We start from the raw sequence: 26,128 nt of genomic DNA, 5'->3' as shown, positions 1-26,128 counted from the left end.
ACAGCTTTGCCACAGGAAGGGCCTACTTGGTCCTTTAATGGAATGGATGAAGTGAAACGAAGAAAGTCGTTCAAGAGAAGATCAAGAGAAGTTTAGCGACACAATAGAAGAGTGTTATAAAATGTGTAGAATAGATAAACCCGGGAAGTATCTTATTGAGGGATTATGCAATTGACAAGCTCACGTTAATTTATATAGACGCATTCTGTATTCTCATTAAGGAATTTTGGTAGCAGTGTATGGCAATACAAGCCCGATGCCAAAGAAATGGATGGATCATCACATTCCATTATATCTACGCTACTTTTTGTACCAATCAAGGTGGCCATATCCAGCTTATCCAATTCACCGAGGTTTAGAAAAGGAAGTATTGATTAGGCTAGCACTTTGTTGAAAACTGACTAAAGAAGGTGAGAAGAACAAAGCTAACAAAGTTAGGGTAATAAAGGTTAAGTTACTAATTGGTTCCTGAGGCTGCCAAAGCAGACAAACAGGAATAATGCAGACGTGATTACCCTCACTCTGAGGGACGGCACTTTCAGTAATTCAATTTGATCCCTACAGATTCCAAGAAGAAAGCTCATGAAGTGTGGATATCTCTGCATATCGGCCTGCCATGGCTATAACAATTATTTAGAATACATGTCAACATGGGCGTCCATTTTAATAAACTGAAATTTCAAGTAATGGTAAAGATAGGCTTGCCATGTGACTGGCTGCATTACTGGCTATAGATTATTAAAGTTATTTTTTATTAAATCTACTTTTAAAGGGGCGGTCACTTAAATTACTCAAGACAAGTCCAGACTAAGATACTGTATTCTCCCTCTTTGGCTGACTAGAATATATTTTTACGGTATGAAGGCAGATCGGGCACTCATAAGCACAGTAGCTTGGCTTTCTTGACTGACCAGGTTCCCATGAATACCATCAGGCAATACCGTGATAAAAGGGTGTACATGGTCTGGAACAATGCTTAGGTAGGTGGTACACGGTGGAAAACTGTTGGATTTAACCACACATTTAAGCCCCACGTGGCTCAATGAGCCTTGGCTGCCTATGACTCTGTCGCCGGTTCACCGCTTTTCCCTCCTTGGACCCCTTTTGATAGGTACTGACCACTGCAGACCGGGAACAACCCAAAAGAGCTGCAGTTTTGGAGATGATCTGACCCAGTCGTAGCCTTCACAATTTGTCCCTTGTCAGAATCGTTCACATCCTTATGCTTTTTTTTCCTGCTTGTAACACATCACCTTTGATGACAAAATGTTAACTTGCTGTCTCATATATTGCCACAATAACAAGATTATCAGTGTTATTCCCTTCACCTGTCAGTGGCTGTAATGTTATGGCTGATCGGTGTATAAGCATTGGTCTACACAAACCTTAAACACTTACCCCTTTATAACACCTGCTGCTTTAGTTGGATAATATTGCTAAGTTATAATAACAGAACCTGCTACAAGGCTTTCAAAATACAAATATGCTGAGACAAAGACTAATGATGACTAATATTTCTTTTCTATTTCCTTATGTCTTCTGAAAAGTTCATAGTGCAAAGTCATTAAAATCATATATCAGAGGTAGGAGCATTCAGCAAATGCCATATGCGTAGTGGACTTAATTTATAATAATGTGACAGACGCTGCTACATCCTATACTATATCTATAGCTGGATAGAATCAATAGTAGCCTTGCAAAGGCTGCCCGGCTAGCTCAGCTGGTAGAGCGCAAGTCTCTTAATCACACTGTAATTAGTTCAAAAACCTTCTTACACAATAGTAACTTTAAGATGCATATAAATACATAAAAGGGATTAAACAATGTACAAGACAAAAAATATGATTCAAAGGAGGGGAAATACTAGTCATTATTCAAAACTAGGTCAGATGGTGACGTAAGAGGCTTTTTGTCTCTGAGAAGGTGGTCGATAAGTGGAATAGCCATCTAGCAGATGGGGATTTCTGCATGCATGGGATTCTATGGTTCCTCTGGTATCACTGGGTGTAAATATTAACAAAAAAAAGTATAAAATTCTTATTTATCCAGCCATAATCTCTTTACTGAACATTTTGCCTACCTTCAACACTGGAGGACATCACTGATGGTTTTCACTGCATGGTAGTACTGATTACACCAATAAATACACTTTCGAAAGTAAATGTTCAAAATATGTTGCCTTAGAAAGATAAGCTATTCAAATGCTGAACATTCTATAGCACCATATTGTCTATTATTAAAGTGCTAAATCATCCGTTAATTTACATACGCTTTACACATTTTATCTACAAGTTGATGTAAATCCTCTATCTCAGCAAGTTATTTGGCCAGCTTTTTAGTACCACAAGAGAAGTACCCAGAGATACCCCTAAAGCTTAAATTATAGTAAAAGGAGACAATGTTGAATTTTAACCCTCGTGCATGGGTTATAAAATAAGCATTTAGTCCCTGAAATGCTTTGCACAGAAAACTGAATCAATGAATTAATGAAAGTGTCTTTAGGAAACGATTTCTTCAAAGTATACTATTTACCTTTCAACGTAGACTTAATGAGTGGTGATTTTCTACCCAAACTCAACTAAAGCAGCTGTCACTCAGCATTCCATTGTTCCTCTTACGCACTTTCTGTTTTAAGCCATGTTTGCTCGTTCATGTTACATGCATACACTTACACTTCTAGGAAAACAAGTTCATTATTTCAATGTTTTGCTGAAATTACCTCCAAAAGTATGGGACCATTTGCAAACAAAGAAATCCATTTTCTGGACAGCAAAGACATCTCACAAGAAAAAAAAAATATGTTATATCCTATATAACATGGACAGATTTGAGGGTCACGCATGGTGATATGGTGTCCATCTGATGGACTACTTACATGATATTTAAACAATGGCAATCGTGATCTAGATAGTCTCCCAAAACATACTTTTTTTCTGAAATATTCACAGTAGGGTGAGCTCGGACAAATCGCTCATACCCTCAATGATCTCCCAAGGAGATACTTCTGCTTTTAAAAGTGGCTGCCGGACAAAATTATGCGAAGCTCCTCAAATACCCTGAAGCTGAATTCATAGACAATCTCTATTCTGAGAGACACAATCTGACATGGTGTGTGAACGAGATCACCCAGATGTCACAGGCTGACATTTAAGATTATTTGTGGCATCTGAGCTCGAATAGAGCGCTACCTGTTCTACTTCTAACACATACTTACCTTGATTAGTCCACAACCTTTAAAGTCATGATAACAGGTGCACACAAAGGCATTAGCACACCGTAACATCCCCTTATTCTTTGGAACGTCAAGGTGTGGTTATCCGCATTTGTTAAATCTCTTGGTCTGAATTTCTTGGTAGATTTAGATCGTATGCAAATGTAGAATTATATACAACTTTTACAAATGTTCTCAGCTGTATCTCATAAATGTGGAACACCTCACCTTGACGATAGTTGTGAAACCACCTATTAGAAAATATCTGTTACTTTGGCAACAAATAAAATGTAGTCATTGACCCAAACGTAAGTTTCCTAAATTGATGCCCCTTCCTAAAGAACAGTTAAAGAGCTATATTAGTACCGACAGATTTTTTGCAGCTCATAATCAAATACTGAAACCTTTTCTCATCTTTATAAGCCTGTACCCTTTATTTTTATATATATCCTTCTACCTTGGGATAATAACGGCCCCCAAGCTGTTACCAGGGCTTTCCACAGTGGGAAGAAGAGACAGCATTTTTATCACAGATATCACAATTACCCTCACAAAATAAGTGACATTGTCCACATTTATATGTATCGGTAATTATCGGTAATCTTACTAGTACTTCATCTCTGTAGTAATATGTTACTAGCATTAGAAACATGGAACCCAGAGCCATAAGCAACCTGCATATCTGATTTCATACTAAGTAAAGAATGACTTATTATTATTATTTCAGTCACATACTTCCATTCAACTTGAGGCCAACTCCATGGGTGAAGGCTAAAACGACTTCTGTGCAGTCCACGGCCATCCTGCAAAAAGAAAGAGCATCACGTTTGGATAATATAAAGACTACTGTGGTTACAGAGTTCTACCCTTTAACGCACAGAAATGATTACTTAACACTTCCTTGGATGCGGTACTTCTCCCAGGTCAGAAATTGCTACCTAAAATGCAGATATCCTTAAAAAGCACCTCTGTCTTTCCCAAATGAAGATTGTATTTGTTGATGCTACTAATGCATATAATGCAATAATAAAACGTTAATAGAAAATATGCTAAAGATTTGAAAATCATATGATTTTTCCTAGATCTGTATTTAATTCTGGTACCGTACTACATAGCACTAGACCACTGTCACCCGAGACGTGACTAAGAGACAAACTTTGGTTAGATTATATGCGGTTTTACATAGTGAAATCTGGAAAACCTTCTCAGCTCTAAAATAAACTCAACTTTGTAGCATTGTAAACTGCATACACACACACGTACACGTCACTGGGTTTGCACAACAAGATAAAAAGTGACGGATTCCAAAGTTCTTATGGCTTTTTTCCCATTGTCTTTCTCTGAATCTTCTTTCTGACAAGTCTTTCACTTTCTCTCTGTCTCTTTCTCCTCTCTCTCTCCTCTCTCTCAGATCCTGCATTTTTTTCTTCTCTACCAATTGTTTGAAAAGTAGGCGGAGGGAATGAAAAGGAATCAGTCATCGTGGAAAAGTTATAAATCCTCCCCCCTTTAACTTAAAACCTCTGCAGACACCTGAGCTGAGAGAGAGAAGGAAGGCGAGAGCTGGAGAATGCAAAAGAACGAGACAAACGCAAAAACGAACAGAAACCCAGATAGTCGCAATTAGAAGCCTCAGTAAGTGAAAAGTGATTCTGTGCCATGAACTTTACCTTCCCAACATACCAAGTGGCACTGGAGTAAGCGATAACCGTAAAGATCTTCAAAATGGGAGTCAAGCTCGGAGATGACAAGACCGGGTACAGATCGGTGGCAGGCTGCTGGAAAGGATTCTTCTGCAACATTAAGGTAAGAAGATGTTTTATTATTTTCCAGGTTACTATTAATGCTACCAACCACAAAAAAACACTTGAGTAACTCAATTCTGTAGCGCTATCGCAGTACAGCCCAAGGAGTTGTGGAAAAAAATGCTAAACAAATGAAACATTTTCACCAAATTCTTGGATTTAGTTGAACTATTATTGGCGTTTTATGCGAGATCAGTTCCATTCTCAAGAGTCATCGTACAGTTTGGTTAACACTTTGTAAGGTGGTCCTTTCAGAAGATTCAGAGGATTCCACTGTATTATTAACCATGTGAATTACATGTGAATTTGTGCATCCATTTACCACATAGGAAAAGGGTAATACATTTGTAATGAATATAACTCTTATTTACTGCCCCACTTGAAAGTCCAATATAAAACTAAAACACTGGAAAAGCTTGAATTGTACCTTTTCTATAATGCATCACTTTCCTGAATATTAAGTTAACGCTTTAAGAATATCCCATGCAAAATGATTAAGCACAGTTTCACCGATCTCCCCAGGCTATTAACATGCAAAACAATTAAGTATGTTTGTTACATATCTATGCAAAATAATTTAACAGTTACGTACCCGGGGCAGAAAGTCTTATTGGGGGGGTTAATGTTTAAAAATGAATTCTGATACAAAGTTAGAAAAGTGGTTTAACCAACATAGCAACCAATAGAAATAGGTTCAATAGGCAAAAATATTCCATTAGGTGATAAGACCACTTATTGCGCCGGAACATTTATCATACATTGTTTTAAAAACAACTGCATAGGTCAAAAAAGTGAAATCATGTACTGTGGATACAATGTGATAGATCTGGAATATATGGAATAACCTCTTCACCAGGAAGCGCACCCCGTATAGAATGTGTTTGTTTATTAGTGACTGTCACTAGCTGTCCTAATGACACAGGGCACAGGTGGTGTAATTGGGCTAAGTCCAAACACATTTGTAACAAGAAACTCGCTCCACACCTCTGTATTTACAATTAGCAGGTTCTGTGACATCTGATTTGGTTAATGACAGCTCTACACACCTGACTTCTATATTTAACTTCCTTATCTGGTCGATGTTGAGGGAAGAGATAAAGTACACGGACTTATTCATTAAAAGTTACTTCATTTACAGGAATCACAACTTCACAAATGAGGTTAACCGTCTACACGCATCTCCGTGTTAAGGCTATAGTCATACGAACCATTACTTACCGTACTGATTCAAATCCTTTAGGGAGTTATTTGCTTATAGAACATATTCATCTAATCTCTATAATGTCCTGCTTAATAAAAACTAGACCCTTTGCAATGCCGCCAGCTCCCAGCTCCTCTAATGGTATTGTGTCCCTGTATTTTCCTATTTATGAAATTGTACAGTTTTAGTTTGGTTTCTACTCACAGTGCTAATTTTTATATTTGTAATAATTACATTTTATGGTCACAGTATTTGGGGAGTTTAGGTTTAGTGCCCCCTAGAGCCTGTGTTCTGAACTGCAGATTATTTATAACTAATTATCATAGCGGAGAACTACACTTTCTGTATGTATAAAATATTACCCTCTTAAACCAAAAAGCCTTAATGAACCACATGACGAGAGGCCAACATACGAGAGGCTAAAACCAAAGTAAACACACAAAAAAAACCAGAATCGAACCCTAAATTACACTTTTCACCAGTAAATATTTTTCACCAAATTAATTTTCAACTCTGTTGCAAGCCTTTCATAATGAACATTAAACCTGCTATATATGTAATGCTGCTGAATACTATTCCAAGGTCCATATAGCCAGCCCGGATCTGGATGGTAGCCGCACATACATCATTCATAGGCCAAGTGCCAAGACTGATTTTAATCCCCAAGCCAATCCTACCATGGTCCAATAGTATGTTTAGTGTCTGAACATGAGCAATTATAACTATGGGATCTTTCTAGTCACAATGTGGTACATTGTTTGTCAGTCCATCTAATTGTTCCATTGTGTGTGTGCTTATAGCCGGTGGGATCTGATGATAGAATATACAATATACTGGGTCGACATTTATAAAGCTAGACACAAATTGGGAGGAGGGGGATTTGCCGCATTTTGACAGAGTGTGCAAGGGTGTAAGATTTCCTGAAAAGCAATGCATTGTTCACACGCTCTACTCCGAGAGGGTGTTCCGATCTCCTACGGAATATATAGGATTAACGTCACATAACAAGCATTTGGTTTCTTGCTGTTGTAAACCCTTAATCCTTTTATATTCTTAGAATATTCAATCCTGATGATTTAGATTCCAATAAAAATATATTTTAAAGCTGCTGTTCCACCTATTATACTCACTGTAACACTATTCTAACCTAACGCAATACCACAAACAACATTCCCAGCGCCTAAAACATCCCTGGAAGTAATTGCTATGTAAAGCTTTAATAATTTTTGCTGGGAACACTTAATTGTCATGTGAGAGTAAAGCAGCAGGCGAAAGGCGGTTGCCATAGAAACTGAAAAAGCTTCAGATAAAGCTTTCTCAGTTAATAGGATAGCTAGACTTTAACTGTCCGTACAGTCCTACCCCAACTTGCTCTCCATTTAGTCACAAATCCCACTCCTCTCTAATACTAGAATTCAGATTCTTTTAAAATATCTTCATAAAAAATTATTTGAATAGGTAATATGAACAAAACTCTACGACTGTGAGGGAGTTAACTTAGTTATAGTTAGATATAAGTACGGCTTTATCTTAAAAGATAAAGCCTTACCCATTCCGGCCTTCTACACGGATCATCCTTGGAATACTAATAAAAAAATATCAATAATAGATGACAACCATAAAACAAAGTATTAAAAGGGCATTCTTGGCTTAGGCGAGTACAGCTAATAACTGTTCAGGGCACAGGGTCACTGGGTCGATGGATGTCAAACGTTTCAACACAGGGTTTCTGAGGGAAGATTCCTGAGTGATTTCTTCAGGCAATAAATCGCACAAACATGTCAGACTGAAACACGCTCATTTGGAACCTTGCTCTGCCATTCATAACACTTTCCTCTGTACCTCCCACCCGCAAGCTTTACGGACGCAATGAAATGATACAGAATAACACAAAACCATCAAATATTATTATTTGGGCACTGCATCATTTCACAGAACTTTTGGATATTGCTAGTTTGGTACTGGTTAGGAGAAGACTTGGGCGCCAGTGGAAAGTTCGTGTTCGTTTTCGTGTTCGTTTTCAGGGTGGATTTTCTTCGTATTTGACAAAATTCATCTGTCTCTTTATGCTGCTCGAAAGAAATTCGTCCAAAATCTGTCCGGTTGCCATGGAAACAAGAAATGAACGTAGATTTGAATTAAAATGGTGAGATTCTCCAGTTCTGAAACAGAACTCTATGCTTCGCTATCTCTGTAACTAGCTGTATTATGCCGAAACGTGCCTCGTATGTACGTGACCGTATGTATAAAATCCACTCAGGCAGCCTTTAAAATATGTGCCCATGCCAAAATAAGACAATGCCTCAAATTGAAACCGGCCGCTTTATTATCGCTTCCTCTGTATCCGTATTACTTTCCAGGTGGAAGGTCCCATTCATCCATCTAGTCTGAGACAAGACAAAAAGGTTAAGGGGGTTAAAGAGGCTAAGAAACCAATACACAACTCTTCTACTCTTCTTGGATTACCAGTAGTAGTGGCTTGATAATCTCTCTTCCTCTCCGGTAATCCCATAATTATATTTTACAGCCATGAATGCTTGACATGTGTGTTTCTCTACATATTTCAGCAGATGGTTAAACCAAACCCTTCTCATGTTTAGCTTCCCACGATACACAGCAGAGATAAAGTTGTCAATCAGGATCCTTGTTAAAGCCTTGTTACAAAGATACACAATAACACAAAGCTGTATTGGTAAAGATGGGCACGGGTCCAACGCTTAGACTGCCCTGCTTATCCAGGATGCACAGGTCCTGTTACTGCTGGCACGTGCTATATAGGCCTTTTCAGATGCATCACATGACTGGCCCGTATATATTATTATTATTTATTGTTTTATATAGCTCCATCATATTCCGTAGAAATATCTATAGAAAATAAAAGCTAATATAATACGATAATGTGGCTCATGTAGAGGTATTTCTCCCGTATTGAATATGTTATAATAATTTGTGAATCTAGAAGAGAATGAGTTAATCGAGAAATGGTTATGCTCAGAGCTGAACAGCCATCAAATAATTGGAGGAGAGACACACCGCTATTTCCAAAGTGAACATTATGTTCAGGCAAATATTATTTTCCCTATTTCTGCTTGTTTAATGATTCTAGTCCCAGGTCAGCAGTAAATCAGGGAGGTGTCTCTTTAGCTCTCGTGGAAGGATACTCTGCCAACTCTGGTGCAAGAGCATCATTGGGTGATGAAGAAAAGTACGAGCGTGTACAAAGCACGTGACTTCGCGAGGATGCAGCCAGAAGAGGCCCCGTGTTGTGGGGATCTGGGTCTGATAAAGTCATGCAACAAGAATAAATACATACATACATACCGTAACCAACAAAACTCACTATTTTTACCTTTCCAGCCCCAAAAGAGCAGCATTTATATTCTTATTTATATATATTTATTTATTTATTTATATGGTATAAATTCTGTACAATATTGAAGAAAAATAAGGGTAATTGTTGGAATTAAGTGCGTTGGTGTGGTTGTCTTGGGGTTTAGTTTGTTTGAAGGACTTAGTAACGTGTAATGTTATTATTTATATTACCACCAACGCTTTTATTTCTAGTACCTGATTAAAAATACGTTTTCATTTTGCTGCTTTCATTTTTAAAATAGTTCTAGTTTTTGCATAATATAATGTTTTCAGGCTGCTGCATATTAGCCAGGTGTATGGGTTCTAGCTCTGTTATTTTAGCCCAATCTAGTAGACAAACAGCCTCCTTATCGTACTGGTGTTTGGTAAACATCAAAATGGCTCAGTCTTAATCACTCAGCCGGACTCACTTAAAGTCTAGGAAGGAACAGACCTTATGAGCATTGCCATAAAGGATCAGCTTAGTGTGGTGCTTGAGCAGGGAAAGTCACCCAAAATATCACATGACTGACAATAGCAGCCTCCAGTTCTGCCGACAGGGGCATAACAATCACGGTTGCAGGGGTGGCAACAGCGACTGGGACTGCAACTATAAGGGGCTTGTCTGCCCCTTTAAAACCACAATATTCGGGTACCCACAGCTAGAGGCACAGAAAGTGTAGAGATCATCCATCATCCAATCAGTGTGCAGGAAGTGACATCACATCCACTTCCTGCATTCTGGATCAGTCTGCACACAACATGGAGAGAGAAAGACACACCACTCCTGCAGGCGGGCTGTTTGGTGGCAAAGATGGCACAGACAAGCTGTTTAAGGGACATTTTGCAAAGCTGGCACTGTGGGCAATTTTCACACCAGAGCCCTTGGGGTTTCTAGTTACACCCTGTCTGCATATGAAGGTTATTGGAACAGAATTAGATAAAACCAGGCTTTTGTCAATGCCAACCTACATTACTGTATACAGGATGTTTTCCATGGCATTCTTCCTTTAAGCAGCCAATAAAAATGTGAAATTTCTGCTCATTGAGTAATTTGTTGATTGCTATGACAAAACCCCATTATATGTACAATCAACAAGCCAAGAAAAAAAAGCCAACATTAGAGTAACATTTCTTTAAGTTCATGCACAAGACAGCACAATGTATAATTAAAAAAATGACTAGCGATAATATATAAAATCACATAAATTGTTAAATGAAACTATATTAAAACATCTTATTAGAAATGTATTCCGAAAACACCAAAATGCTTCTGGAACCCTAGAGTGGGCAGATAATGGAGATTTCTTCAGGATCAGGGACTGTATTAAAAACAAAAGTTCACTGACATAAGGAGATGCATGTTGGGTAGCCCACGGTTTGTTAATCATTTAATGACATGAACAGAACATAGTGGACTTTTTGGTTGGACTTTCTATACAGGGTTGAATTTCTCAACCATTAGTCCTCAAAGCAGGGTGCCAACATCATCACCAAAATTCCAGTCTGATTCACTGATTGCACAGTTAATGATGTACAATTTTGTGGGTTTTTTCAATTTAGGAACTTGTTGTAGTGTTGCAGATCATTAGGAGACAGGAATAAGTGCCCATTGTTTTTTTGGGGGGGGCAGAGGAGGTCTCATTTCAAACTGTACCTTATTACAGTGTCCAAAATGAACACAATGGGGTTTACTCTCTAAAGGGACATTTCCAAGAGAGTTCATTGACTTCACTATACATTACAAAGACAACATTAATTTATAACTCTAATAGAATTCTATATAGTTGATAAAGAAGATATAACCAAAAAAAAAGTGCCAACAGTCCCTAATTTGGAGTCAACAAGGCTTATGTTCCAGCGTAGAGTTGTCCTAGATTGTATCCTGAGGACAGTTATGCATGTACATACCCTTCTGACAAGGGTCTCAGAGGCATTAATTAATTAATTTGGGGATGAAATTCGTTGCCCAGTGCCCACATTTACTCACACTCATTCTCTCACACTGTAACAGAAGTTCGTGTTGGGTTACGTCATGTGAGTGTAAGAGAGCGGGTGACAGCGTGAGTGAATGTGGACCCATGAATTTCGGATGGAAATTCTGAGCTGTTTTGCTTCATTTTTGTCCGATTTGTGGTCGAGGTTTGGCCTCGTTTTTTTGGAGATACATCGATATCGATACATTTGCCAAATTTGAATGCATAGGTTTATCAGAGAGCCCTACTCTGTCTTGAATGAATTTTTGGAATATGCTTATAAACTCTGGGAAGATCAGTGTCACACGCAACAGGCTGTTGTAATTGTTTACTTCTTAGTTTAATTAGAGAAGGTTTAGCTTTGATGCTAAATTACAACCTATTCAGAATTAACACCCTATATGTACAGGGAGACTTATCAGGCTACGCCGTGTGTGCTAACAATTTACTGTATGGCTCTGTTTGCTTGGTCTTGGCTTTGATGATTTCTTTAAGCACTTTAACACAAAGCATTTATAAGCAACAACTTTCATGGGAAACTTACTCCCTGCTCTTAAAATCTGCTTTGCTTGGCTTCTTGTTTGCATGAAAGCTCCTTCCCTGCTTCTCTAACACTGTAAACATTGTATAGCCTCATTTTCTATGAACAGATGACATCCTTACAGAGCCCTAGCTTGGACCTGGGGCACCTGGGGCAGGATCAGAGGTCCCATTCTGCATGATGTCACATTCACTTCTGAAAACAGAAGAGGGTGCAGTGGTATTACCGCTAGATGACTCAAGTGCACCCCTCTTCTTGCAGTGCCTGGAAGTCTCCTTGCTGTCTGAACTGTGAAGACTAGATCTTGCCCCACAATTGTTAATGCCGGTTTTGATGGACATTGATGTATGCTCCTGTTTCAATGAGAATTGACATATCTGTCACATCATCCTTTGGACGTGGAACTCACCATTACTCTTACAGAATTTCGAACCTATTAACTGTTTATATTATGTAAGTGAGGATTTGGATTCTCTCTCTGTTGTCCCACACACATTTTATCTTTAGTCGCAGGCGGCTTTCCGCTGTGTTGCTGCATTTCCTGTGACTTGTATGATGGGTCTTGGATTTGCTTTGTTTGACTTTGCTTGTGATTTCACTCCTGCTGCCTTGGATCACCCACTGACCCCAGAAGAGCGAAAACAGACACGTCCGGAGCAGAAACATCAAACACCCCCTGAGGTGCCAGGGAAGCAACTCTGTGCTGCTTACCCTCTTCCTGACTCACTTCCTCCCGCACCAGAATTACTAAGGCATTTCTTACTTAGCCTACTTATCTTCTAGGGCATCTGAGACAATATTCTATTAGATAACAATACGTAAGTGAAACACAGCAGGTATCTCTAAAAATGAGATACGTCACCTTAAATCACAAAATCCAGCATGGTTTTATGGTTTAAAACCATAAAAAACAGATCCTTACTGCAAATCTGACAGCGACATTATAATTTCATTTAGATTGATACAATTAGAGATATCTTGGAGATGTTGCAATCTATGGAATTGTGTCTTTTTTCATCCTAACTATGTAACTATATCATACCTCCAAAGTGTCCCTCTTTGATAGACAGTCCCACACTATACAGTGCACTTCTGTCTATCATAGTGTTCTATACCCCTAAAACTCAACAGAAAATATGCTCATATAATAAACTAAAGTAAACACATTATCCTTCTTAGAAATGCTTTATAAACAGCCATCAATAGGTCACAATTGTACCTAAAAAGTCTTAGCAAAGCCCTGCCCCAGTCACACACCCCTATCCACCTTTTTAAGTGTTGGGATGTAGGCTATACAAAGCTATGTCGTTTTGCCCGTCATAAAGTATTGTTAACAAAACCATGCATTGATGATATGTTCAATAATGTTAATAGCGGACATGCCTGGGAATCCAGGTATGATCCAGAGTCTCTGGGTGAATCCCTGATTTCTCTGGTCTCCTGGATCTTTATTGTCTAGCCTTCTGCTTTGGTGTTGATTCAATGCTTATGTCCCTGATGTGACAGCTCTGTCTTCTAAAATCGTAGCTCCGTGCAACTAAAAAATTGTCATGGAATGGAAGGCACGCAGTTGACATGAGACCTGGCACTATTTTTGCTTTCATTTAAAGTTGTTGCATTTCAGGATTGCCTTTCCGTTACCATGAGATCTGTAATTGGATGAATGCATGAATGTATGTTGGGATCCAAATAATCATTTAATAGTAGGGACATGTTGGAGCATTGGATACACAGGCTAAAACATATTTTGTGACATTCAGTATAGTGATATGTATCTATTATTTATATATCGCTAATAGACGTGATCTACAGATATAGTGCAATAAAGGGAGATACAATAAGTATTGTCATAAAAAGGTAGGCAAATAAATACACAAAAGAAAGCATGCTTTGATAAATGAGGCAACCTGTTTGATATACGGTAGTCTACCTGTTGTTTTGTTTGTTGTAGTAATAGATTGTTAGGATATACACCCTATGTTGATGTTATGCTTTGTGTAGATATTCTGGTATGCTATATGTAAACGCATACCTGCTATACAATGGAGTATGCTTATGCTTATTCAGAAAAGAACATACTTTGACGTTCATGTCACTGAAGGGTAGGTAACCTACCTTCAAGTAAACACTGTATTCATGAGAGCAAATATTTGACATATATTTTATTCCTGGTCACACAAATATCGATGTTGTGAGTGGGATATGATAAAGAAGGGTCGTGGAGTATAAAAGTTTACAAACAAATTTTGCCGTTCCCCTACAGGTCTTTGTATTTTGCCATGCTCTTCTGCAGCTTTCTCAGCTTCTGTACAGTGCCTACTTCAAGAGTAGTTTGACCACCATCGAGAAACGCTTTGGTCTTTCAAGCTCTTCCTCAGGACTTCTCTCCAGCATCCATGAGGTGAGTATATGGCTGATTTAGGAGCTTGTGGCAATGTTCACCTTACCTTTACATATTTTTGTCTTTACTCACTGACATGGTTGTTTTTAGCTTTCAATTTTGACCACCACAGATGGTCAATAGAGTCCAATAGATGCCCTCTCAATGGAATACAGTAACTGATCATTTAACTAATGAAGGTTTTACCAGTAGTAAGGGCTTCGTTATCTTTAGGAAACCCAGGCCTTTAAAACTATTTGTCATTACATTTCATTGCATGGACCACATAAGCCTTAAACCATTGAGAATTGTACTATTCATCAGTGAATGTTTTCTTTTCTTGCACAAGCAAAGCACATTTAACTGTAGAGACCAATATACCGTATGTGTTCACATTGCATCAGAGATGACAACTTGGCAACAAGGCTGACATTTTCCTGCTCATGTGACAAGAACCTGTTCACTTCTGTGTCTAGAAAATAATTTTTCATGTTCACACCTGCATTGTGTAACCAAATCCTGTGTGGTGCTTCAGACTCTGCGGGGTGCTGGAGGACTTGGGACATCTGACATTTTGCTTTTAGCCCCACAGTGCTAGCTTTATAGATCAGCATTTTCTGGTGCATTTATCAAACGACTGCTTACTTTTCTACCATCTCGTTTCTCAGATCAGCAATGCTGTGCTCATCATCTTTGTCAGCTACTTTGGAAGCAGGGTCCACCGGCCACGTGTCATTGGTGTTGGTGGATTACTTCTAGCTCTCGGAACGTTCCTTCTCACGGTGCCACACTTCTTGTCGGAGAAGTATCAGTACACCACACTGGAAAACGGTATATACTAGAGCCAGTAAAAAGGGCAAATGATTTGATAATTCACTATTTGGCAGGTTCAGATAACTAATGTATCCCATATTTCCTTACTAAGTCAGGGTGGGAGCATAACCTTTGCTCCACAAATAAATCTCACCCATCTTTTGTCATAGCATACACCTAGGAATTAATATCTTTAAATAAAGCACCTTTTGTGTACATACGTAAGCACACCAATAATTACGCACAAAGAAGCATACATAGGGTGAAGATACAAGCACCAGATTAGCAATTTGTGCACCAAACAGCTTACAGTCTAAAACAGCGAGTCTACTGGCCGAAGTGGCAGGGCATGGGGCAGGGCAACCACACGTCCCCGCAGGTTAAACGCCAAGGCATCTGTGGCCACATGTCATGCAACTGTGGCCTGCATGAATATCATATTGCAGTCCTGGTAAAGCTGATATGCATTCTCAGGTATGCGGGCACACAAAGGAGGGAAGCCTGCGGGATCCGTAGACAGCCCAGGACTAGATGATACAGATAATATAGGTCTTACAAGTCCTATCACTAAACCCGCAACATTAACTAGAAAACAGGACTAAAAAGAGGGAAACACAAAAAGAAGCAGACACCAGGCTTCAAATCATCTGTTAATACACATGAACAGTTGTTGCATTAAACTGTAAAATAATCCACTGACATTTCTACCTAACTAAATGTCTGTTTTTATCTGAGCAGGAAACCAGTCTCATCATGGAGAGCTATGTACAGGAGAGAACAGAACATCACCCTGTGTGGGTACAAATAGCCAGACAGCAGAAGCTTCCAGCCCAGGGGCCACCAATATGTGGGCCGTCATGATAGTGGGACAGCTGCTGGCTGGAATTGGCACGGTCCCCATCCAGCCTTTTGGCATTTCCTACATAGATGACTTTGCAGGACCAAATAATTCTCCATTGTACATCGGTAAGTAGTGTTCTACATAAACACATGCATCATAACCTACTTGGGCTCTAAACAATCTAACGCACGGTTTTTATATCCCTCTGCCTCCAGCCATGCTATTCGCAGTGTCTGTTTTTGGCCCAGCCTTTGGATATCTTTTGGGCTCAGTAGTCCTCACAATGTATGTTGATGTTGGAAGAGTGAATCCAGGTAAGTAAAAACTAAGAATTCTTGTGAACTAGTCCGTTCTCATCTATCCTTACAATATGTGCTTTAACATTTAGTGTAGTCAAAAGTGAGAAAATACTGTGCAACTGTTACTTATTATAAATATATCTAAGTATTGATCTACTTTTCTGTGTCTGTTTTGTATTTCAGAGGATGTAACCATCAGCCCCAGAGACCCTCGTTGGATAGGCGCTTGGTGGGTTGGCCTTCTCATAGCGTCAGGCTGCATGGTTATTACATCCCTTCCTTATTTCTTCTTTCCACGACACATGACTAAATCAGAGGTAAAAGCTTCTACCCAATGCATCTTACCTGTGGAATATAATTTACAATTTGAACTGTATGGTTGTCTGATTGTATATATAGTATAGTGCAGGGAGCATAATGTATATGTCACTAATGGCATAGATACCATATACATGTATATTGTGGTTTTCCTTTTTGCTATGTGGTTGGAATAATCAACAAGTATCTCAACAATTAGAAATTAGAGAGTTTGTACAAATCCATATGTTTCGGTTTCAGAAGAACAGGTTTGAGCAGGTGTAACAGCTTGAAATGGCCTGCATTATTTTCAGCTACAAACATCATTAGGAAACTCCATAAGACTTCCAATGAGATTTACATGATTTCTGTGTGATAGCGACGGGCTGGAAAAGTCGCTCGTTATGCATATAATGGCATTTCTGTAAATATGGGTGCATGAGATGGCTCGTTACTAAACCTTCAGCTCCAGTCCTGTAGTAGTCAACAAAACGTCATTATAAGTAATTAATGTAAGTAGCAAGCATTCCATTGTACATTGCACACCGCCACTGAAAGGGTATGGTTTGTCTCAGTGTCGGTTAACAAACTTGGACTCTGGAATTCAATGGGGGTAAAAGATGACATCAGTATATTAAAAAAGGCACTGGAGCTGTGTGCTCATCTAGTCTGTCCATTTAACCACATATATATAAAACCTTATCGATATATGGTCTTATGCTCAAGGTAGCCTTATACCCACCAAGGGCAGACTATATATATATATATAATAATCCCACTTCATAAGAATACTTATAAAGTTGGCTACCTCAAGCCCTGTAAGTTGTCATCAAACCACACCAGCCACAGCCACATTAGGAAAGTAGTATGTTTAACCAAATAGCATAGACAACATAGTTTTTAATGAAACACAATGTCATTATTAAATTACCCCCCCCTTCTTTTTTTCTTAGAAATGTGCCACAGAGGAGAACGTTCTAAGAAAAGTGCCGGATGTCAAGAACGAGGAAGGCTCTCTGTGCAGCTTTATTAAGAGTAAGGAGACTTGACCACAGGGGGTTCCAAGTTAGCCATATCAAAGGAAGAACAGAACACATGGTTATTTACTAGACACTTGCCCACAATAACAAAAAAACATCCCTGCAGCGCTCTAATACTCAGTACATTGTTTTCCTGAAATACTTCCAGTGTTAGTGAAACTCTAATTATAGTCACTTGCTGAAAAAAAACCTCTTACAGTATTCCCAATGTTCCTAAATCTGATATTTAGATAGGAAGACAGATCCTCCATTCCTTTCTAGATTCCAAAACAAAATTGCAGGAAGGATACAGTTAGTCAAACCAGCAAGGCATGTCAAAGTACACAAATAAAACCACAAATATAGTATTTCCAGATACAATGATTAAATTATGTATGTATGTATGTATGTGTATGTATATATATATATACCGTATATATATAATAGGTACATGGTTACTTATTCCCATTCAGCTGTCTTCTTAGTTAAGTTAGATGATTGATGTTGATTGTTTTAGGTAGGTACAATCAGGAGAAGGAAAGACCTTCATGACAAGACAGTGATTATATATGATTGTTCTGACGCATTTTGCCATCAGTATCAGATTCCCAGACGTAAACATAAAGATACCTGACATAGAACTAATGGTATCCAAAATGATTACATCAATTAACAAAGAAAAAGCCCGAGCCATGGATAGTTTTAATGAACGCAGTAGAGCTAAAAGGTAAATTCACAATCAACATAAACAACGTAACTGTAGAACATCTGTAACAGGAGTCGAACCTGTTTACTATTCATCTACAGATTATCATTTTGTAAGGAGAGTTCCAGAAATCTCTTTCAAACAAATACAGACATGCCTTTCTTACATAAATGTGATGTTTTTTTTCATTGCTGTCAGCAAAATGAAACTTCACGAGATCTGCGGGACACATTTACATGCTTTTCCCCTAAAGGCAAGGTTTTCATCTGTGATCCCAGAGAGTGTTATTAGCTCTGTGCTGATACGGTAGGGAAAGGGGCAACGTTTGTGACTGTGGTCCCCTGGGAATTAAGAGAAACTATTGGCTCTAAAAATTGGCAGAATCGGCTTAAAAATTATCCCCTAAGTGTAAAATAAAAAATAATGAACAGGAACAAACACTAAACCACATAAACCATAAATCTAGTACTTGGAGGTAAACATTTTTGTTTCTTTTCGTCATGTCACCATGATATGGTCAGCCATTACAACTTTCTGCGTTGGTCAATATAAGCATGCAGCATTGTCTTGACTTGCAGGGTTCCCGCGTTACTTTGTCCGGATGCTTCTGAATCCTCTCTTCTTGATTCTGGTCCTTGCCCAGTGCAGCTTCTCTTCAGTCATTGCTGCACTATCCACCTTCCTCAACAAGTTCCTGGAGAAGCAGTATGGATCCAGCACGTCATACGCTAACTTACTTATTGGTCAGTACCTTGGGGTTTAAAATTCTTCTAGAGCTGGATCTAAATGGGACACAATTAAGAGATTATATGGGGTGAATCTGTGAACAATACAGTACATTTAATAAAATGTTCATTCTCCTCTAATGTAAAGTTCTGAAGTCATACAATGTAAGTCCATTTATTTCCATTCTAGATCCCCATTCTATATCTCACCACTACAGATGCTTAGCTTTGGTATTGTAAACAATGGGTCCAGTTGCTCATCAATCCATGACTTGAAGCTCGGATTTTAAATTAGTTTAATATACAGTACAGCAAAGGAAATATTTACGTCAAAAAACATAATGTGTAAAACTAAACACATACATTTACATACAAAATAAATACATTTTCCAGCAAAATGTAAATTCTGTACAATTCCACTCATTTTCTTTTCTGCAGGAGCCGTGAATCTGCCTTTTGCTGCTCTGGGGATGCTAATAGGAGGGATCATCATGAAACGATACTGTTTTACTGTGAAAATAATTCCCCGTTTTGCGCTTGGTGTCCTCTTTGTCTCCGTTATGATGTGCCTCCCCATCTTTTTCATGGGCTGCCCTACGCAGAAGCTGGGATTCAACACTTTATCAAGGTACCAAGCTTCCTGACGTATAAATCCCAATCTTTTAGGTGGTAACATCTGTGAATATGTTAGTGAGTTCCACTCTTGCATTCCCTTTTCTACAAAAAAATGTTCAAAAGAGAACCTGAAGATTTACGTATTTTTTCTTCAAAGTATTTATGTTCATTATTGCTTGTTCTTGCAATTGAATCAGGAAGCAATATGTTAAATTCACAGATTTCCCACACCGATGTGCAGCCATTATATTATAATTACTTATTGACTTATAAAGCTCCATCATAGTCTGCAGCGCTGTACAATGAATGGGTAAACAAGACACACTAAATAGTGCATAACATAACAATTTAACTTACAGAAACATCAAGCAAGGCGGCCCTGTTCAAACAAGTTTCCATTCTAGAAGAGGGCCACTTTGAAGTTAAAATGTCACTTGTGACAATATATATAGAAGACACAAGCAGAATAGTTTTATAGTTTTTAAGCATTGCATTCGAACCGAATGACCTTCCCCCCCCCCCGACAGTGGACTATTAATCTCCCAGTTCATTCTGTAAGAGTCTGACTGGTCTGATGTTGGTCTGCCTCAAAGAGGAACTGAACATCTTTCCTTAACCCTATACCCATACCTGGGAACTCTCCGGCTTTGACCCGGAGATTGCCGGGTGAAGCACCACTTCTCCAGGCCAAGACCCGAATCCTCCGGGTCGCGGGAGCGGGGTCTTGACACGCCCTACTACCCACCCATTTTCCCTTTAAATGGGGGTGTTTCCTGCTGCCGTCAGCGGGAACGTCCCCGACGTCAGTGGGAACTCCCACCAACATCACGGGACCACCCGCTGTTGTCATGTGCAGTCCTGGCCACGTCCTGCAAGGGAAGGCTCCGGGAAGTTGCAGCCCAGAAGTTCCCAGGTGTGCCCATATGTCTCTATAATAGAGAAGTGTGAGAGTGGTATAGACAATATTTGTGTCTCCGCTTCTCCATATGAATCAGAACTCATGCTTGCATGTCTATAAAATGTTTGGTACACACAAACAAGATATGTCTCATTATCACTTGGCCAAGGTGCTTCTAATTGTGATGCTTTAGGTAAATGTGAAACCGGAGACAATTGTTAAATCCAGAGCTAATCTCCCTTAGAGTAACTAAACTGTATGTTTAGGAGAGGAATGTGACGAAAGACATATATTCTCCTCTTTGGTGTGGGCATGTAGAAACACAGAATTAGCAGATCAAAACCATTCACATAGTCTGCCCATAATTTTGCTTGCTGTTACACCTCAAGCTTTGTCTTGTTCAGCCTTTTGCATGTTTTGTTAAACACGTGTTAATGTTAATATCAATTTTCTTGATAACTTTATGTTTAATTCATTCTCTTATTTTGCGATAGCGCTGTGGAATCTACCGGAGCTCTATGTATAGACGCTAATGTCTCTAAGTACTGTTTACAACTATTTTGCTAGTTCTGCAGTGGTATATCCCCAACTATTCACGCGGGCACCCGCGGTCTCACCTGTGCTACACTATGGATAGCATTAAGTGTCATGATATACCTCCTCTCTGACTGATGTCTCACATTGCTTTGTATCGTCAGTTCCCAGGCTTGTATCAAACGGTGTAGCTGCCTAGACTCAGCCTTCCATCCCGTTTGTGGGTCTGATGGAGTAGAACATCTGTCCCCCTGTCACGCAGGCTGCAGAGCATTCAACTCGACATCAAAAGTAAGTCATCCATAGCCGTAGTTCCCACGGAGGATTAATTACATAAATATTACAATATATATATAATATTTTCTAGCATGAATTATGATATACCGGTATATATAAGTTAAAAATGTACCCATGTGATAGTTCATCCGTGGGATGTTCTTTTAGAAACATAAGGGCAATGGGCAATGAAAACCAAATCAACAGTGATTTAACCATATTCACAACATATGAGGAGGAAATTAATGTAGATTGCAAAAAAAGATGATTAATTTGCTATTAAAACTCTTTTCATGGAAATGTCAAAATTCCATTAAAACAACATTTTCAATCATAACAAAACAGCAAATAAGATACACAAGAGTGGTACTACTTATGGTAAGGACTTTTGAAGAGTGCAGGACAATGTCAGTGATTAAAATAATATGATATACGTTATCGATACTTAGGGTGTGTATCATTTAATATCCCTGTATCTGCTTCCTTCTACAGACCTACTTCAGATGCTCGTGTATGTTTGATGGATCGGATGCCGGGACGGCACAGTCGGGTTCCTGTCCTCTCAGCTGTTCCCACCTATTGCTGCCAGTCATGTTCCTCATCTCATTTGCTGGGCTTGTCGCCTGCCTTTGCCACAATCCTTTATATATGATGGTGTTACGGTAGGTGGCCTCTGTAGTTGTACTTTTTCTTGTCACCGACTCCCAGTCCAGGTATATTTTCTCACGCGTCTGATCTCTTTACTTGTAGAGTGGTGCCGCAAGATGAAAAGTCATTTGCAATCGGAGTTCAGTTTCTTCTCATGAGGCTTTTAGGTGAGTCTGTGAGCCAAACATAGGAAGATGCATCTCAGGCCAAGAAACTACGTTTGCTGGCCTCAAGACTTTGGGAAAGGGAAATTTATTCAGAAAATATTTTTCCACAATCAGCAGGAATATTTAAAACACAATTCAGTGGTTTTTTAATGCTTACATACTCTACCAAAAATGTGTTGGCTTCGGGAACTCTAGTTAACTTGTTAACTCGCAAAGTGCTGTTTTATTTGAACAGTAAAATCCTACCCTATTATTGTCAATTCTAGTTGTATGACTAGATAAGCATTTGTTTATTATAGATAAGAAACAGAAAATGACCTTCTTGCAAACTGAAAAACATGATATTTAAACACATTTATGATACCTTATGCCACACGACCATGTTTACACTATATAATGTTTACATTATTTAAATGGGCAAGGTTTGCTTTCACCTCCATTTTGTTTACGTCATGGCTCTGAAGATCTGAAGTGAATGAAAAGGTTGTTAATCTTTAGCAATAAGGATGGGCTCAATGGATGAATACATTTACGACAGGGGGAGATTTCATGTTTTGGTATGATTAAAAAGATTCTAACTTTAAGCCACCCGGGTTAGATACTGTAGCTAATGTCTCCCGAATTGAGTCCCTACTGACTTCCAAACTGAGTTGTTAACAAACTTCATGCCATATTAAGCTTCATGACAGCTTCCCATACATTCTCTGCTTCCCAGTCGCAAAGGACACCTCCTTTGAGGTAGAAAGTGAGTCTTCCATGTCGCTCCCAAAAAAACCTTTACCGATATACCAACAATTATATATTTTTTTAGTTTGGACTGAAAGCCAACTTGGTGTTTGTGTGTGAAATTGGTAAAAGACACGTAACTGTTATTCCCAGAATACCACCAGGTACAACTGTCCAGCGCTTTCCATAATCTCTGAAATTATTTGGTCAATGAAAGTGATGAATAGTTTTTTATAATCATGAGACTAAGCTACTCTGTATGTTTCACAGCTTGGTTGCCGGCACCGGCTCTGTTTGGACTAGTAATTGACTCTACGTGTATCAAGTGGGATACTCCGTGCAGTGGGAAAAGAGGAGCGTGCCGGTATTACGATAACGATCTTCTGCGCAACAGGTATCTTAATGGCACTAGTGTAATTCACCTTTCATCATTCATTAAATGTTTATCACAAGCAGAATCCACCAGGTTATTAGTGTGTTTGGGATGCAGAGTAAGCGGGCTGTAGATCAGGTTGTTGTGAGGAGCCCAGATTTCTTACTAGTTCTCCTCTGATGGACACAGCCAAGGCCATGTATGCTTTTCTATCGGTCTCTCTAACCAACCATTCTCCGTCTGCAGGTACCTGGGGCTTCAGATGGGATACAAAATTCTAGGAATCTTGCTACTCGGCATCATTACCTGGAAAGTCAAAAAAAGCAAAGAATACAATGTCCAACAGAAGGAATCTGGCGTAGCATAAAACTCTTCACAATAACCCAGTTCAAAAGACTCTTGGGCGTTTGTCCCACCCTGAAACAGTTTTCTTCAGGGGTCTGATACTTCTAGCAATGCAAGCTACAGGTCAGCGGCTGTGATAAGGCCGCGGGGGAAAAGACCTGAAATACATTTTTGAAGGCACTTCCGACTTAGAGACAGGGAAAAACAAAAATTCATCTGGAGATCAACTAGGATTTTTGCAATCTGTAAAAATTGACTGGTGTATCAACAAGAATTCCAGAAGAAAAATTAAGTTATTGTTTGTTTATCACATAGGTCCATCACTGTTTTGTTGGCATTAATTGCACTTTTTTTTTACAGAAAATACATTTAAAAATGATAGGTTTTCCCCCTAAATATCAAAGTGCTATATTTGAAGTTAGAAATGTTGCTATATTTGTCTTAATCCCTATCTGCCACAATTTATATACATCACAGCCCATAGAAGATATGTATCTATGGTTATACCTTACATCTAACTTTGTAAGAATTGCTGCCAAATAGATAATGATGTTTCTGATAGGAAAGGTGGCATTTTTGTGAATAGGTTACCGAGCAGTATTGGTGTAAAGTCTTGCAATCAGCGTGATGAACTTTGGCCCAACTATAAAACAGTCGGATGCACATGTTCCTTTAAGAAAATGTAACTATTGTCATTATTGTGAGATCCTTTATTATTGAGCACACTTTATTTGAGCCTGCTGAAGTCAGGAAAGTGGTTATCACATGGCAGGGAATGAAGACAGTAAATAAATGTGTTTTTGGAAAAAGTAAAAGGTCACCAACACTGAGGTTTCTGGTCCAAAGGTATATTTGTAGACTAGATAGTGCTGATTATACAGAGGTTTGTAATGCTTAGATACAGCAGACCTACAACCCAGGTCCAGGTGAGATCAATGAACCCTCTCACGGGTAACAATCCAAATTTTAGGAAAATACTTGGAATTCTCCTCTGTTGTTTTAGCAGTGACACCCAAAACCAGTGATCCCTTGCTATGTAGCCCTGTCCCCTACTGGTGTCACTTACAAAGTTCTTGTTTTTTTTCAATGTAAAGCAAATTTTCTCCATTAACGGCTGGGTTTTAATGGAATATCTTCATAGGCGTACAGAGACCCTTTATCACTCCCTTCACTCCTGTGTCACATTGGCACGTTGTGTTCGCTGATCCAAGTTTAAGTTTAAAAGGCTAATTGATCGTTAGAAACCCCTTTTGCTATTATTTTACAGCTAGAAACGTCCTTGTTTTCCATGAAGGCAGCTAAGTGACCCCATGAAGGACAGTGTACAGTATATACTCTAAACGTTCATGTGATGAGGTTGCAACTCGCTGATCCATGAACGTGAGGTTTTGTCTTCAACACTGCACAGATCCGTAAATGTCGTTCTAATGGTTTATAGTGTAACCTCCAATACTCATTCCACAAGGGCTAGCTTACATTATGACTATTCACAAGGACCAGAGTAGAACTTGGCCTGAAAAACAGGCTCTCCCTTCTCCTTGCCTAGCACAAGTTTAGAACTTTCCCGTGGTACATCAGATGGATTTGTCATTCATGCATATTGATTAGTTTATGTACACATTATTGCATAGTATTTTAAGTTTATAAAACTGTAAAATGTAGGATTTGTCTCTGGGTGAACACCGAGGCTGCCTTGTCTCACGAATAAACTATGTTGGGAGTTAATTTTATCTTTCAAAGAGTTACCCAGCCGTAATCTGTTCACTGACACTCACCACCTTGCATTAGACAAATACCCAGGCCATTTACTGTTATACAAAAGCAACTTTGTTTAGTCTTGTGTACACTGGTATATTATTTTTACGTTTGTCATGTAAATTCTATTTAAACAATGTACTATTGGAGATATCTCGCTCATTATCTTAGTTAATATATATCTCTCTTTCTGTCTATATCATAAAGAGGCTTAGACATTGCTACTCATTGCCACTTGAGATATTAAGTCCGCTGTTGGTGTGTTCTTGCTGGTGAAGGACTGGGACCCTTGCACAATATCTGTGCAATAGATTAGGACTCTGATCCCCCCCCCCCACACACCTTCCTCAACTGGATTCCACAACACAGCTCAGCCCCCCCCCGTGGAATCCCTGACAATAGGATCAGATTGGGTTCCCTATGATATCACTCTGCTGTTCTCTTTCTTGTTAATTTTGTCTGAAATAAAGACATTTCTAATACAGTGTGGAACACAATTGTGGTGTAGCGTACAATAGTCTATTGATCCAAAATACATGGTTACCACGGGTTCCATAACCGTCTCAGCCAGTAACAGAAATAAACGTGCACAAATTTTTAATACATGTTTCTACATTTTAGGAACC

At 39.0% G+C, this 26,128-nt stretch overlaps 1 protein-coding gene across 2 annotated transcripts; it reads left to right on the top strand.

Annotated features, from left to right (window-relative positions):
* The first annotated feature begins 4,650 nt into the window (after positions 1-4,650).
* SLCO2A1 (solute carrier organic anion transporter family member 2A1) lies at positions 4,651-24,858 on the top strand. 2 transcript variants are annotated; one of them, XM_053461121.1, is made up of 14 exons: positions 4,651-5,017; positions 14,349-14,486; positions 15,134-15,296; positions 16,017-16,244; positions 16,335-16,433; positions 16,602-16,735; positions 17,669-17,750; positions 19,019-19,183; positions 19,604-19,793; positions 21,377-21,503; positions 21,981-22,150; positions 22,239-22,303; positions 23,300-23,423; positions 23,649-24,858. In XM_053461121.1, the coding sequence occupies exons 1-14, from the start codon at positions 4,937-4,939 to the stop codon at positions 23,767-23,769; spliced, it is 1,887 nt and encodes a 628-aa protein (XP_053317096.1). In that variant the 5' UTR covers positions 4,651-4,936; the 3' UTR covers positions 23,770-24,858. The 2 variants fall into 2 exon arrangements, with proteins under 2 accessions (XP_053317096.1, XP_053317097.1); XM_053461122.1 differs by lacking the exon at positions 14,349-14,486.
* The last annotated feature ends 1,270 nt before the right edge of the window (positions 24,859-26,128 follow it).

This window comes from Spea bombifrons, chromosome 3, assembly GCF_027358695.1.
Source record: "Spea bombifrons isolate aSpeBom1 chromosome 3, aSpeBom1.2.pri, whole genome shotgun sequence".
Classification (NCBI taxonomy): domain Eukaryota; kingdom Metazoa; phylum Chordata; class Amphibia; order Anura; family Pelobatidae; genus Spea; species Spea bombifrons.
Note: the sequence above shows the minus strand (reverse complement) of the source record. Positions and strands in the feature narration are given on the sequence as shown.